At 33.0% G+C, this 14,652-nt stretch overlaps 1 protein-coding gene across 1 annotated transcript; it reads left to right on the top strand.

Moving 5' to 3' along the window:
- The first annotated feature begins 1,195 nt into the window (after positions 1–1,195).
- Positions 1,196–14,383, top strand: LOC122051465 (F-box protein 7-like). Its single transcript, XM_042612613.1, has 11 exons — positions 1,196–1,347; positions 2,712–2,798; positions 2,924–3,036; positions 3,629–3,745; positions 3,833–3,929; positions 4,480–4,553; positions 4,923–4,976; positions 5,057–5,155; positions 5,282–5,340; positions 5,477–5,687; positions 14,030–14,383. Exons 1-11 carry the CDS (start codon positions 1,224–1,226, stop codon positions 14,087–14,089), a joined length of 1,095 nt encoding a protein of 364 aa, XP_042468547.1. The 5' UTR covers positions 1,196–1,223; the 3' UTR covers positions 14,090–14,383.
- The last annotated feature ends 269 nt before the right edge of the window (positions 14,384–14,652 follow it).

The raw sequence follows: 14,652 nt of genomic DNA, 5'->3' as shown, positions 1-14,652 counted from the left end.
TCAAGGTGATGCGATTTTATTAAAGGTGTATCAATTTGAAATAACTTGATCAAAAATTACTTCAACAACATATAATGAACATTTAGCGACTACCTATATGGTATAAGTAGTGGGATATATAGGCCTAAAAGATATTTTGAAATTTAAGTTTGACAAATTTTTACTTTTGACAAGTATTTGAATGTAAATGTAACAATTTGGAAAAAGGGCAACACACTTGAGAGATATATTAATTGATTAATGACAAATGTTGAATTGATTGAGTTTAGGGTTTATTCAATTAACTCAAGAAGGAGACATCATACAATGATTCAAAAGATGCTCGAAACATAAAAATATTCCAAACAAAAAAAGAAAATCAATTATTTGAAAAATAAGACAACTTATATCGGAATCAGAGAAGATACAAGGGAGGTCTTGTAGTAGATTAGAGATATTTAAAGCAATAAAAAAAGATGGAATCATAAAATAGTGATTTAAAAGACATTGGCAACATAAAAATCTTGAAAAATAAGATTTTATATTTTTCGTATACATTCCTATTTATTATATCTATCCCATCTTCATCCTTTCCTCATTAGATTTCCAATTTCTATTTTCATTTTTTTATCATCAAGAATTAGATATCTATTTTGGATCAAATATCATCTTCATTTTATTTAACTACTGCCATTCAACAAAAAATTAACTTTATATCTAAAACACCATAATTTAAAAAGTTTGATGAAATAGCTATAGCATACGTTCCTAATTTAATCATATTCAATAAAAATAGATTAAAGATCAATAATAATAATTAATGAATTTTGAGAAAATAAAATTTTCTTTAATATATATATATATTATTTAGTCAGATATTTAAGTTAGGTATAAAAAAAATTCTATTATATCTGTATATTTAATTATCCGAATACTCATTCTTAATTATTTAATTATTTAATTGGGTCTAATTTTTTTTTTTTCTATCCTCCGGATCAGATATCAGATGTTAAGTTATCTAGCATTAAAGTAGATCCAAGTCGGATTGGTTCCCATGATAATCGGGTAAAATGTTGATGGTGGATCCGTTTACAGACGTGGCTGCAAGCTCGGGCCTCGGGGCTCGTCTCTCTGTGATAACATCAAATTCGACTGATGTTTCTAGTCTAGACATGCTGTCGGACCCGGATCATGGGACCGTCTACATTTCTATCCACGGATCACAACCGTGCATATCAAGGCAGATGGTCGAGATTTTAGCTTCGAGTAATAAGCGAGCGTCGTGTTCTAGCGGGGAGAAGGCCTCTCTCATCTTGGACCTTTCATTCTTCGACCTAGAACCGCTCTCTCGATCGCTGATGGCTTCGGGTGAGTTTTCTACTACGAATTCTCCCCCTTTTGCACTCTTTTGACGATTGGAGATGCTCCCGGAGGAAAAAGTACTCGACCATGGTGTTCTGCGGATTATGTTTTACTCTCTTGACTCTTATGCTTGTATAGTTGCGCGTCCGTAATGTTATCTTATTTGATTTATGTCATCTTTTTTGAATTAAATTTTTTATTGGGGATTTGATTACCTCCAGAAGAGTTAGAACGATTATAGGAATTTCGTTGTGCATTTTTTTTGTTTTTGTTTTTGTTCAATTACCCAGTATGATTTCACTGTAGTTTTTTGTAATGTCTTTTGTTTCGTTGTTTTCACATTAACTGTTGTGAGTTTATGTATGTTTCTTGTTTCGGGATGATTATTGGTCTCTTTAGTTATCAATCAATAGCAAATTTAATTACATGGTGTGAGTTCCTCAGAGAATTGCTATCGGCCTGTTTAGGTGTCAGTGAATAAAAAATTTAAAGCTGTTCCTTGTTGAGATTTATTTGTAGTTTATATGCTCTAGAGTTTGAAATTTAGGTTCAAGAGGTGATCAAAGGAATATTTTTAGATTTTGCCACTTATCCTTTGCGGCAAGATGTCTCTGAAAGTAAACCAACTTTTTCTCTTAAGAATTTGCCGCATGATATTTTTGTGATGTATTTCTATAGGTCTATTTTGCAAAGTATGATTAAAGGACATCTATTTTAAATTGCATTTTAGTTTAAGTTATTAACAAACTAAAATTGTGTCGTTGAGCATAGAAGAAATTAGTTAATTCTTCCTAATGTTACAAATTTAGACCTTATGTTTTCATCATCATTTCTTGCAATGTTCCAACATTAACAATCATAGGTCTTAGGGTTCAAGATATTAAATGGTAGACTTATGACAAATTAGGAAAGTAGAAATTGGAAGGTTAACTTTACAGAAATAAGATGATACTAGTGCTTTTGTGCTTATTGATTAAATGAAAATTTTAGGATAATTGTAAGGTCAAATCTTCGATATTTATTTATGGAAAAAGATATCCATCAAAAGTTATTATGGCCAAATGAGTTAAAATCATGTAGGCAGGAATGGATAGGATATTGTGGGTATATTAGGGTAATCAGATGTCCATGATAGACGATGTGAATCAAAGTGTCATTAGTCCAACATTACAAAGACTTGCAAGCATTATAGCAGTAAAATTACTTGCTAGAAATGTCCATGAAAGAAAAAATCAAACAATTTGAAAATCAATGGTGCTTCTTGTTGTTGTACCAATCATATGAATCTTTATTTTCTCCATAACAAGGTGAATATATATTGTACAAGTTATAACTTGTCCTCTATCCTTAATTATGATGCTATTTTGCAGATATCTCTATATCAGTTCCTTCAGAACATAATCGATTTTCTCACCTGAGAACTGTGGAATTCATGGGAACAGATAGACCTTGGCTAAGTATGCTTAGATTTAGTTTCTACCAATAGTGAACTTCATTATCCATCCTGTTTCATGGTACTTGCAAGTGATACTTCAACAGTTTATTTGCTCTAATTAGTCCATGTGTTTGGTTCTCTGATCAGATCTTTATGGCAATAGGGTCAGACCTGTTGCTCCCTTTGGAAGTTTCAGCAGTAAACCATACGTTGACCCTGCTCTAATTCATCGTTGTTTGCCGGATGAATTGCTCTTTGAGGTACATTTTTCATTCATTATCTAAAATGGGCAAATTGTATGAGTGACAAATATATGATGTAGTTTATGTGTTCTTAATTTCTCACGTAGCATGCACATATTGGATTTTAGGTATTGATTTTATGAGGTATAATGTTATATTAATTCCATTGCTAGTGATGTTTAATTTATAATGTGATAAGGATCTTCATACCATTGTATTAGTGTTTACATCTCAATGAATCATTTTGACAGAATTACTATTTTACATCATTTTATTCCACTTGTTTTTGTTTATAGTTAGTGGGGTGATAACAATCTGTATATCATTGTATTAGTGTTTACATTCAATGAATTAACTAACACAGAAGTACTATTTTGCATCATTCCATTTCACTTGTTTTGGTATGTATAGTTGCATGAACTTTAGCCACATTTCTTAGTTGTTTTAAACTTAAATAATTTTTTTTCTAGAAATAATTGCTTTAACTAAGGATGTGAAGTTATGATATCAGAGTTTTCGTATTCAAAACTAATTAAGTGCCATTCTAGAAATATTTGCTTGAACTCAGAATGTGAAGTTCTGGATTGATAACTTATGTGTTTAAAATTAGGTATTTGCACGCATGAGGCCATACACTTTGGGAAGAGCGGCATGTGTTTGCCGCAAATGGAGATATACTGTTCGTAATCCGATATTGTGGCAAAATGTCTGCCTAAAGATTTGGCAGGTACTTCTCAAATCGTATATACTTCATAGTCCTTTTGTTTGCTCATGATTTTAACATGTTTTGCACATTGCCCATCAACCCTCGTAGAGTTATGGAGCAGAAGCAAATTACATAATCGTCCGAAGCTTGTACAATGGTTCTTGGAGGAAAATGTGGGTCCAGAGACCAAGAATTCGAAATGATGGTAATAATTTGATTTTTTTTTTATATATTTTATGTTCTCCTTCAGTTCCGCATATCTTATAGATTGAAGATGAACTTTTGTTGTGAGACTAAGGGCAATTTATCAAAAGATATCTCGGAATGGTAGGGCACCATTTATATATTTTTTCTGGTCCATGAGAATCTTAACTTTATTTTGTTAGTTGAGCAAATTCTGGTTATCATGATGGTAATTTTATGGTTGCTGACTTGGGTTCTGAAATTTCTCTAGTTTTAAATAGTAGATAAACTTCTTTTTATGGATAATCTGATGAGAGATAGCAGTCGTCCATGACCTGCTATATTTTATGTTCTTAGAAACAAGGTCCTTTGAGGAGATCATATCACTTTCTTTTAAAGAAATAAAAGTTGTTGTATATTCATGAAAATAACATTTTACTTAATACTGATAGGTGCAGCATGACATCTAAACTGTTAACTTTCTGCTGCTCTGGTCATTCTCGCTTTTAGCTAATTCCTATTTCATATGTTCTATGCTGACTCAGTTAAGGACTGTAAACTTTCCATTTCAGGTCTCTATGTTAGCCGAAATACCTATATTCGTACGGGGGTAGCAGAGTGGAAAGTTACAAATCCTGTCCATGTGGTAAGATATTACCATAGCTTTACTTGACGCATGATGTTCTTGTGTAGTGTTTTCTTTGTTTGGTCATTTCCTTCTTAGTTTAACTGACCCCAAAACCAGATTTTGTCTTAGTGTAGCTGTATCCTTTTTCCTGATACCTTTTTGTCTGGTAGTTCAGTGAGACAGTGGTTAGCTGAGGTGAATCCATAAGAATCAACTTTGACACCTTGCATTTGAAAGTAGAATTGTGTTATAGAAAAATATGCTCTTTTGCACAAATCAAAGTAATTACTGCTCCGAGAACTATTTTTGAGTGAAACCTAATTCTAATTTGGACTATTTTGAAGCACCTGCACCTCATATTGTATTTACATTCTGGTTAATTTGTAGGTTTGCTACTATCGCTACCTAAGATTTTTTCCAAGTGGGAAGTTCTTGTACAAGGTTATAAGTGTGAACTATAATTTGCTATGTTTTGTTTTTTCCTTGATTCACTTACTAATGAAATCTTTATGATCAAACAGATATCTTCACAAAAAGTTAAAGAGGTGGCTAAGTGCATGAATCATGCTTCCAAGGCTGAATGTGTGTTCAGAGGTGACTACAAGTTAACTGAAGATCAGGTTTGTATAATAGCATCTACTAACCCATTTTCTTCTTGCCCATGAAATAAAAAATATCTCATCTGTTGATCAATTCAGCAAAATAGTCCACCATGTATCATGTGTTGGTTTATTATGAGCTTGTAGGTTGAAGCTGCTCTCTTATACCCAGGCATGCGACTTACTGTGCTAACAATGCGTCTTAGGTAATCGACTAGTTAGCTTCTTTTTTAGATAAATGCTGCAGGAGAACATTTCTTTGGTTCTAAAATTGTACTGGTATTTGCTGAACCAAAGATTCCCCTCTTCAAATCAATAGTTTTTGCTTCTCATTTTTTTCAGGCTTAGAGGTACAACTATGGGGGCAAACAATCGGCTTGATCTATTGAGACTTGTTACAACTGGTGTAAATGAAAATGAAGTAAATAGTCACGTAGATGGCGTGCTTGGACTTGTGGAAGGTTGGGAAGAGGATGAAACACATGACCCTGATGTACCTGCTATTTCTCATAGAAGGGGTTTGACACCTTTTGTGTTTGTTCCTTTTGAAGAGGTATTTCTTGTTTCAAAATTCTCTAGAAAAATTCTCATTTGACAGCTTTTTAATTTTATTTCTATTTTATAATTTATTATTGAATTTATCTTATCATTATATAACATAGTATATTTGATGATTTTGTGATTTGTAACTCTTTACGTGACGTTTCATACATAATATATGTGCATATGTACTGACATGTCCACCTAAGGGTTGACTCATGAGTCAATTATAAGATTGTCTATATCATAGTCTAATTAGTCGAGATGTGAAGGTGTGGGACGACGTAAGGCTACGTGGTGAATCAAGAGGAAGAAAAAACCTAACCTTATAAAAATAAAACTATCTAATTCAATAAAGTGGTTGAACCTCTCTCTTATAAATATAGATTTGATTTAGTTTTAAATAGATCAAAATAAATCCAAATTAGGTTGGTTTGAACCCATTTGATATCACCATTTCTAGTTGATAAGCTTAATTTTCATTGGACTATAAAACTTTAAAGTATTAATTTCATTTCATTTAATTGGTTTTCTATTTTTTTAAATTTAAATACAAAAATTTAAACAGAATAAAATTAATTATATTATTATTAATAGTTTAATTTATTAAATATTGGAATAATATTGGACACAATATGATATGATGCCAAAATCATCATAATTCGGTTAGTGAATGAAACTTCGACATGGCTGAAAATTTTAAATTTGTATCAAATTATACTATCATGATTTATATACAGAGAGAAGTAAAAAATACTACTTAACCTACAATAACTAATCTTAAATTCTCATGTAGCATAGCATGATATTTGTGTCATCTTACATACCTAGCCAACTCACCTAGTGGGATAAAGTTTGGTTATTATTGTTATTGTTGTAATACCTAACTGAACTTAACCAAGGCATCTCCACCAAATCATTTTGTTGCTTGTTGCCCATGCAGCCTTGAGCTCATCGCTTGAGTTTTCGCCTAGTCCCTTCCTAAGACCAACCAAACCTTCCATACATCTCAACTCCTTTTAATTTTGTTTGTCAACTCCTTTTAATTTTGTTTGTTGTGTGCCTATGGGCTTTTATTAATTTTGATGAATCTGGGATGATCAAGTACTAAAGGGAAGCCTTGACACAACAATAAAGTTGTTGCCATGTGACTTTGAGGTCACAGATTTGAGTTGTAGAAACAACCTCTTGCAAAATGCAAAGTAAGACTGTGTACAATAGATCCAATGTGGTTTGATCCTGCACTAGCGGAGCTTCGTGCATTGGACTGTCCTTTTTTTTAATGATCAACCACAACTTTGCTTATGTGCCACAACAAAATCAAGCCTCAAGCTTATTGTAAGAACGAGATTCATCACATCATCGCTTATTCGCTACACCTTCTTCTCATCACTCTGTTGCTCACTCACTGCAACAAATTAAGGTCTCGTGTACATCATGAGAATGCAATCTTCTCATCGCCACCTATTGCAAAATACCACTACGACTACTTCGTACTGCATTGCCGTTCAACCTCTATAGCATCATAGGATTATGGCAACTTTGCTGCACTCATCACCTGATGCTTGGTTACCATCGAGGCTACGTGAGGAGTGCATGCATGATTTGGGCATTGGAACAACACTAGCTCCTTTTGAGCCTCTTACTATTTTTTTTTTTTTAAAATAGAAATGGTGTTTGTTGTCTTGCATTGCAAATTTTGGCTACCCTTTTTGCCAAATTCCCCTAAATCTTAACATACTCAGTTCCTCACTTCACTGCATATTTGTTGGCTGTAACCATTTCACATTTGGTTTATAGATAGAATATCTCACCCTCAAGTTGTGGAGATTCTTTAATCTACCAAAGCCTTATGCGAGAAAATTGATGCTCAGTAGTTTTCCATCCTCTAACAGCCCATGGATTCCAACCTCATGAGAATCTTCTAATAATTCTTTAAATCACTCTATGAGACTCGAAGAGGCCAGAGATCTATACATGGGAGATATTTCTCAAATTTCAATGTAATTGTTAGTCTGTTCTAGTTATTGCAATCCTACATAGAGATCACCACTCTTATTTGACTTTTTTATGCTATTGTTGTTGATTTCCCAAATACCTACCTAACATAGCAGAGACTGCAAGATTATTTAAATCATCTCCTTACTGTTTTCTTCATGCAATTTGTGCTAAGTTGAAGCCTATGAAGGCTAGATTTTAGGATGTTTACTTGATTATGCTGAGGGTGTCTACCAAATTTACATCACCATTTGACCCCTCAATAGATTTGCTTTGGCCATATAGTTCCCATTTAAAGAGTCTTGTGGTAGTAGAGACCATTGGTGGACATGACAAACTAAAATATATTCACTGTTGGAAGCTTGGTATATGTCTACATGTTTCATGGTTATCCACTAAGCACACCATCTATATGGCACAGTCAGACACAATCACCCAAAACGCTTCATTTACTCCCATCCTCTTAATCTACAACTTTGTCATCCCAATTTCTGTTAGGTAGCATATACTCATCTTATTTTGCTAAGGTTGTGATGTGTGTCACCTCTCAGTTTTATGTTTTGTCTAACAGAGGTACTTCTACTACACTTGCAACACATTCCACACGAACTTCTACCTAGGTCCTTCATGGATTTTTCAAATACTCAACATTTACTCATTTTCTCCTACATTATTTGGTTTGCATGTTCTCATCTTCTTTTGAAAAGGTTGCAATGCTTGCCACCTCTCAATTATATGTTTTGTCTAACAGAGGAACTTCTACATTTGTTACACATTCCACACATTCTTCTACCTGGATCCTTCACTAAACACTTCTTAGTACATATTTGGTTACATTTACTCATTTTCCACTGACACAATTCTGCCTGCATTCTTTTGCTAAGGCTACAATGTGTGACACATTATTTTCTACTCAGTTATATAGTTTGTTTAGCAGAGATACTTCTGCTATATCTGTAACGCATTCCACGCATCATTCACTCAAACACTTCTGAATACATATTTGGTAACACTTATTCATTTTCTGTTTTTCAGGCCTCCCGATTGTTATACTTAACAATTGATCTTTTACAGTAGTAGAAGGCATTTGATAGGTTTATGTTCCTCAATCTTTAAACTTTTCTCTAGAGTTAATGCGTGTGATTTCCATTTGAATTTATCATTAATTGTTAATTCTTGTTAAGAAGGGGAGCTGCCTTAGCGCAACAATTAAGTTGCTGCCATGGGACCTGGAGGTCACGGATTTGAGTCGTGGAAATAGCCTGCGTATAATAGATCCAATATGGTCTACTCTTCTATGAGACCTCACATTGACGGGTGCTTCGTGCATCGGGCCGCTCTTTGTTAAACTTGCTAAACTTTGAATTATTGCTTAATACAAAATGGTAATTCTTATTCCATTTAGGATTCATGGAAGGATGGGGGTTTTCATGAAGCATGAGTTTTTGGAGTTTATATTGACTATTTACTCCACCTTCATATTCTTGTATGTTGAACCGTCACAACACTTTCTTATTATTTGAGGATTACTAATCTAAAGATAGTTCCTGTTTGTCTTATAATAAGAATCTTGAACTTTGTGAATCCTTTTAATTTGGAAAACAATACTTGGTTATGTCCCTAATAATGTCTATAGATATGCTATGCTTGGTATAATTCCGCTAGATCAGAGGGTACTCCCTAATGACAATATAAGAAGAGGACTGAACTTCTTTAACTCAACACAAATATCAATGCAATACATAAATCACTAAATTACTAAATGTTAATGCATGTATGCATGTTCATGTGTACATACCAAACCAAATGAGGTAAACATTTGGTTTTAACAAAAAAGAAAAGAAAAAAAAAATAGACGAAGAAACCAAATAACTCAATGTCAAGCCATATCAGCAAGCTAGGATCTTTGAGCAACTCTAGGGACTCTTCCCTGACTATGTGGACACAACACCTCTTTATCTACTAACCTGGAGGTCAAAGGAAGCAGGAAGCAAGTACACATTTAAACCATAGGAATATCAGAAAAAAGGTGCATGAACTAAGAAGTTTATAAAGGTCAAGGAAAACCAAGGTAATCTAACTTTACACAGATTAACATGTACATCACGTGTCTAGGAAAACATATCGAGTAACATATTAATGTCTACTTGGGAGCATCCATGCAGCCATCCACATCCACAAATCTAGCTCTGTAATGACAAGTTAACACAACATTGCATAATGAAAACAATTAGAACCATGCACTAATCATATATTGATTGCGGGTGAACCATGCTACCCTGACCTGTCTCGTGGGTAGTTAAGGTGTAAAGATAGGCATTGTTTGTGGGAGACTTTCCACGAACGGGTCTCGTGGGCAGAAAGTCAAGGTGTGTAAATAGATACTGACTACGAATGACTACATGCTACCATGAATGAGTCTTGTGAGCAGTCGGAGTGTATAGATAACCACTATTTGCTTAAAACAACACTCTATCATGAACATGCCTCGTGGGCAAACAGGGTGTGTAAATATATTTTGACTATGTATGATAACACACTATCTTGAGCAGGTATCGTGGTCACTGTCAGGTGACAAAATGCTACAACAAACGAGTCTTGTGGGTAGATAGAGTGTGTAAATAATTACTGAGTGTGGACTACAACACGCTACCATGAATGAGTCAATAGTGCAGTCAGGGTGTATAAATAGCTCGTGGACAGACAAGATGTGTGGATAACTACTGATTGCTGGTGACAACACGCTACCACGAATGATTTTCATAGGCGGATACTCTAATATTAAGTTTAGAGTTCTAATGTAGTAATTATTGTAATCCATACTAAGATTATGATAAGAGAAATATAATTGCTAGTTATATTCCATACTAAGGCTATTATAAGGGAAAACATAATTGCTAGTTATATTCCATACTAAGGCTATTATAAGGGAAAACATAATTGCTAGTCATACATATCCTTCTAAGGACATTTTATCCACTAAAAATTCTTATCAAGTAAATATTAACAATTGAGTCACATAATCTCAACTAACTTAATATGGTATGAAGATAAGTATAAAGCATGAATCACAGCCGAGGATATCTAGATATCAATCGACATAGAAAGGTCATGCAAGTGAAATGACACGTAACAAGCAAAAGAGTAGAGTATCATATAATTTTATAACCTATCCAAACCAATATAAAATAAAACGTCATGCACCAAGATAGTTCTAAGAGGTCAAAGGAGAAAAGTTATGTAGAAGGTCCTGAATGTCTTCCAATTAGAATGTTTGTTTCAGGTTCCAATCTTTTATTTGATTAATCAATTGCCAATCCAATTAGTAATTCAATTAACTTCTAAGTTAATTAAACTAATTAATAACTCAATTAACTCTTAATTGATATCTAACCAATTATCAATTTATTAATAATTCAATTAACCGCTAAGTAATCAATTATTAAGCCGATTAATAATTAAATGATAATTTGATTAATTACTCCTTAATCAATTATTTAATCGATTAATGATCCAATTAACCCTTAATCAAATTAATTATCTAATGACAACTAATTAATTAATTAAATCTTACTTTAATTAAATTAATTAACTAATTCTCAAATTCATTTACCATTATTTTAATAGTACATCAATTAATCAATTAATTCATAATTAACCTATTAATTCTTATCATAAATCAATTAGTTATTAAACTAATTTAATTGATTAATACGTAATTAATTATCTAGTTCATCAATTAAATCGATTAATTAATAAAAAATTGATTAATAACTAATTAATCAATTAGCTAACTTATCAATTAAATAGATTAATCATCAATTATTAAACTAATTAATTACTTAATTAAATTGATTAATAATCTTAATCATTTGATTAATTTATCAATTAAATGAATTAATCATATGATTAATTAAAATAATTAATATTTTGATTAATTAGCTTAATTAACTTTCTTTCATTTACGCCACAGTAGGAGGCATGCGGTGATGGTGACTTTCGATGGCGTCAGTGGTAGTTGTTTGCAATTGAAAATGGCAGCGGTAAGGTTGTTGATGTCGAGGGGCAGGAAGGCGACAGTGGTGGTGCGGAGATCGCCCGTTGTTGGAATGAGGACAACTGTGATTGTAGTAGTCGGGTCACAGCCGGATGTCGGTGGGGTCTCGGTTGGATGCCAGCGGGGTCTCAGTTGGACGCTTGTAGGGTCTCGGGTGGGGGTTGAAGGTAGTGGGCGGTAGGGGAACATATGGAGGAGGAGAGGGTAGTGGCGGTGATTAAAACTTTAGATTTTAATTAAAAATTTAGTTTAATAATTTCAATCAACTCCTAATTATAAATAAGATAATCTAATGAGGCTTCGTTAAACCCTAATAAAACTTTTTTCATTAATATAATATATATAATTTAATTTAACTTTCAAAATTTTATAATAAATTATATATATATATATATATATAATTTTATTATTATTAATTTTCTTTTAACACTAAATTAAATCAAAATAATCAAAATTTAATCAAACATTAAATTGTATATATATATATATATATAATTTTATTATTATTAATTTTCTTTTAACACTAAATTAAATCAAAATAATCAAAATTTAATCAAACATTAAATTGATTTGGTTCCTGTTAATCAATGGTCTTCCTACTAAATAATAAATTAATTTGGTTTTAGATGATAATTTTTTCTCTTATAATAGAGTCTCAAGAGAAATTATTTGGAGAATTTTAGAAAAGAGAGGTGTTAGCGTAACATATATTGAGCTAATTAAGGATATGTATGAGGATGTAACGACCAGAGTAAAGACTTCAGGCGGAGTAACTGAAGCATTTCTAATAAAGATAGGGTTACATCAAGGATCAGCTCTAAGTCCCTATCTTTTTACACTAATTATGGACGAACTTACAGCGCACATTTAAGACATAGTACCGTGGTGCATGTTGTTTGCAGATGATATTATTTTGGTAGATGAGACATGTGAAGGAGTAAATGTTAAGCTAGAATCTTGGATGGAAACATTAGAAGGGAAAGGTTTTAAGCTTAGTAAATTAAAGACAGAATATATGGAATTTAAGTTTAGCAATATTAGAAGTAATGAAACAATTGTTAAGATAGGAGAGGACGAGTTGCCCGGAACGGAGAGATTTAAATATTTAGGATCATTTTTACAAAATAATGGAGGGATTGAGAGAGATGTCTTACATAGAATACAAACAGGATGAGTGAAATGAAGGGGAGCGTCGAGTGTTTTATGTGACCATAAAGTACCTCTTAAACTTAAAGGTAAGTTCTATAAAATCGCAATTAGACCTGCTATGTTATATGGAGCTGAATGTTGGGTTATGACTCGAACACATGAGCAGAAGATGAGAGTTGCACAGATGAGGATGTTAAGGTGGATGTGTGAACATATGAGGATGGACAAAATAAGAAATGAGAGCATTAGAGAGAAAGTCGGAGTTGCATCTATTGAGGAAAAACTCCGAGAGACACGTTTAAGATGGTACGGACATGTACTTAGACGACCAATAAATGCTCAAGTTAGGCGATATGAAATTATGATAAACATGCATATCAAACGAGGAAGAGGAAGACCAAAGAAGACTTGGTTAGCAACAATAAAACAAGATAAAATTTATTTAAATATAGATGATGATATAATAGGAGCTAGAGCTCAATGGCGTAAAAGGATTCATGCAGCCGACTCCACCTAGTGGGAAAATGTTTGGTTGTTGTTGTTGTTGTATAGCATGTATCATCACAACTAAGCATTACCCCCCCTTAACTTTGTTAATAGTTGTGAGTAGTTGAAGTAGTTGCTAGTGGATCAGTATCCTTCGAGAGTGTGCTATGATGTGTTATTGACTCTGCTTTTTCGTGGGTTAAATCAGTGACTTTGATTGCTTGTGTGAATGAATTGGTAGGTATATTAACTTAAATAATCCATTTATCTTTAATGCATTTACATGCTTTTATGAGGTATAGGATTGAATTATTCTTGAACATGTTGGTTCCAACTCAAGTCTATTTATGAATTGGACAAAACCACCTTCATGTTCAAAGCCTGATTCACCCTGGTCCTCGACAGAAATAAGAGTAGGAACCTAATTTTGGAAGCCAAGTCTACATGATTATAGAGTATAATTGATTCTTTTTTTTTCCTATATGTGAAAGTGCATTGGAGAGTTGGAGATTGTATGACTTCTAGGGGTAAAACTGCATCTGCATCTTTTCACGGAAGAAATATATGAAATTATTCCACTCTTTCTTGTTTTCTTTGAGTATGTAACTATTTCTTTTTTTGGAAAATTTGCAGGATAATAACCATAGTTTTCCTACTTTTTGCAGGCGGACACGTCAGTGCTGAATCTTCCTGTTGACAAAATGGACTATTTTGTACCCGGCTAGTATCCAGATGCTATGATGTCCATATAATAATCTTATTATACCTGTTTCTGTCACTGTAATGTCCTTGTCATCTGTATTTTCTTTGTCCCCCTCTAGGGATCGAAAGGGGCTCCATTTTGTTTGTAAATATAATAGCCTCAAGATGGATTTCGTTTTACTTTCCCTAAGTTCCATTGTATGTTGTTCGTTTCCCCTTGTGAATATGGTAGTATTGTCACGAGTATATATTGCCTTGGGGATAATGAATGTATTACGTTTAGATGCAACAATTTTGTAAAGTGCCTTTTGCAACAATTTTCCGCTTGTGCATTTTGCCAATATATATCTGTTATTATTATTATTATTTATTTATTTATTTTCCAATATATATGTGTTATTTTTCCGCTTGTGATAATGAATGTATTACGTTTGTGCATTTTACCAATATATATCTGTTAGATTCATAGTTTGAACTAAACCATTAGAAAGAATTAATGCAGCTATTACCTGTCTTGCGTTAATTAGTTGATATTCCGGTGACTACCATCAAGATAGCAAATATTCTTCAAAAGTTTCTTAGCCAG

This window comes from Zingiber officinale, chromosome 3A (assembly GCF_018446385.1).
Source record: "Zingiber officinale cultivar Zhangliang chromosome 3A, Zo_v1.1, whole genome shotgun sequence".
Classification (NCBI taxonomy): domain Eukaryota; kingdom Viridiplantae; phylum Streptophyta; class Magnoliopsida; order Zingiberales; family Zingiberaceae; genus Zingiber; species Zingiber officinale.
Note: the sequence above shows the minus strand (reverse complement) of the source record. Positions and strands in the feature narration are given on the sequence as shown.

What these genes read in the sequence shown, in the direction of transcription:
- LOC122051465 (XM_042612613.1), top strand. Translation starts at nt 1,224, where the DNA reads ATGGTCGAGATTTTAGCTTCGAGTAATAAGCGAGCGTCGTGTTCTAGC. An exon ending in ACAAGTTAACTGAAGATCAG is followed by an intron (nt 5,156 to 5,281) that starts GTTTGTATAATA and finishes ATGAGCTTGTAG; the next exon opens with GTTGAAGCTGCTCTCTTATA. An exon ending in TGTTTGTTCCTTTTGAAGAG is followed by an intron (nt 5,688 to 14,029) that starts GTATTTCTTGTT and finishes TACTTTTTGCAG; the next exon opens with GCGGACACGTCAGTGCTGAA.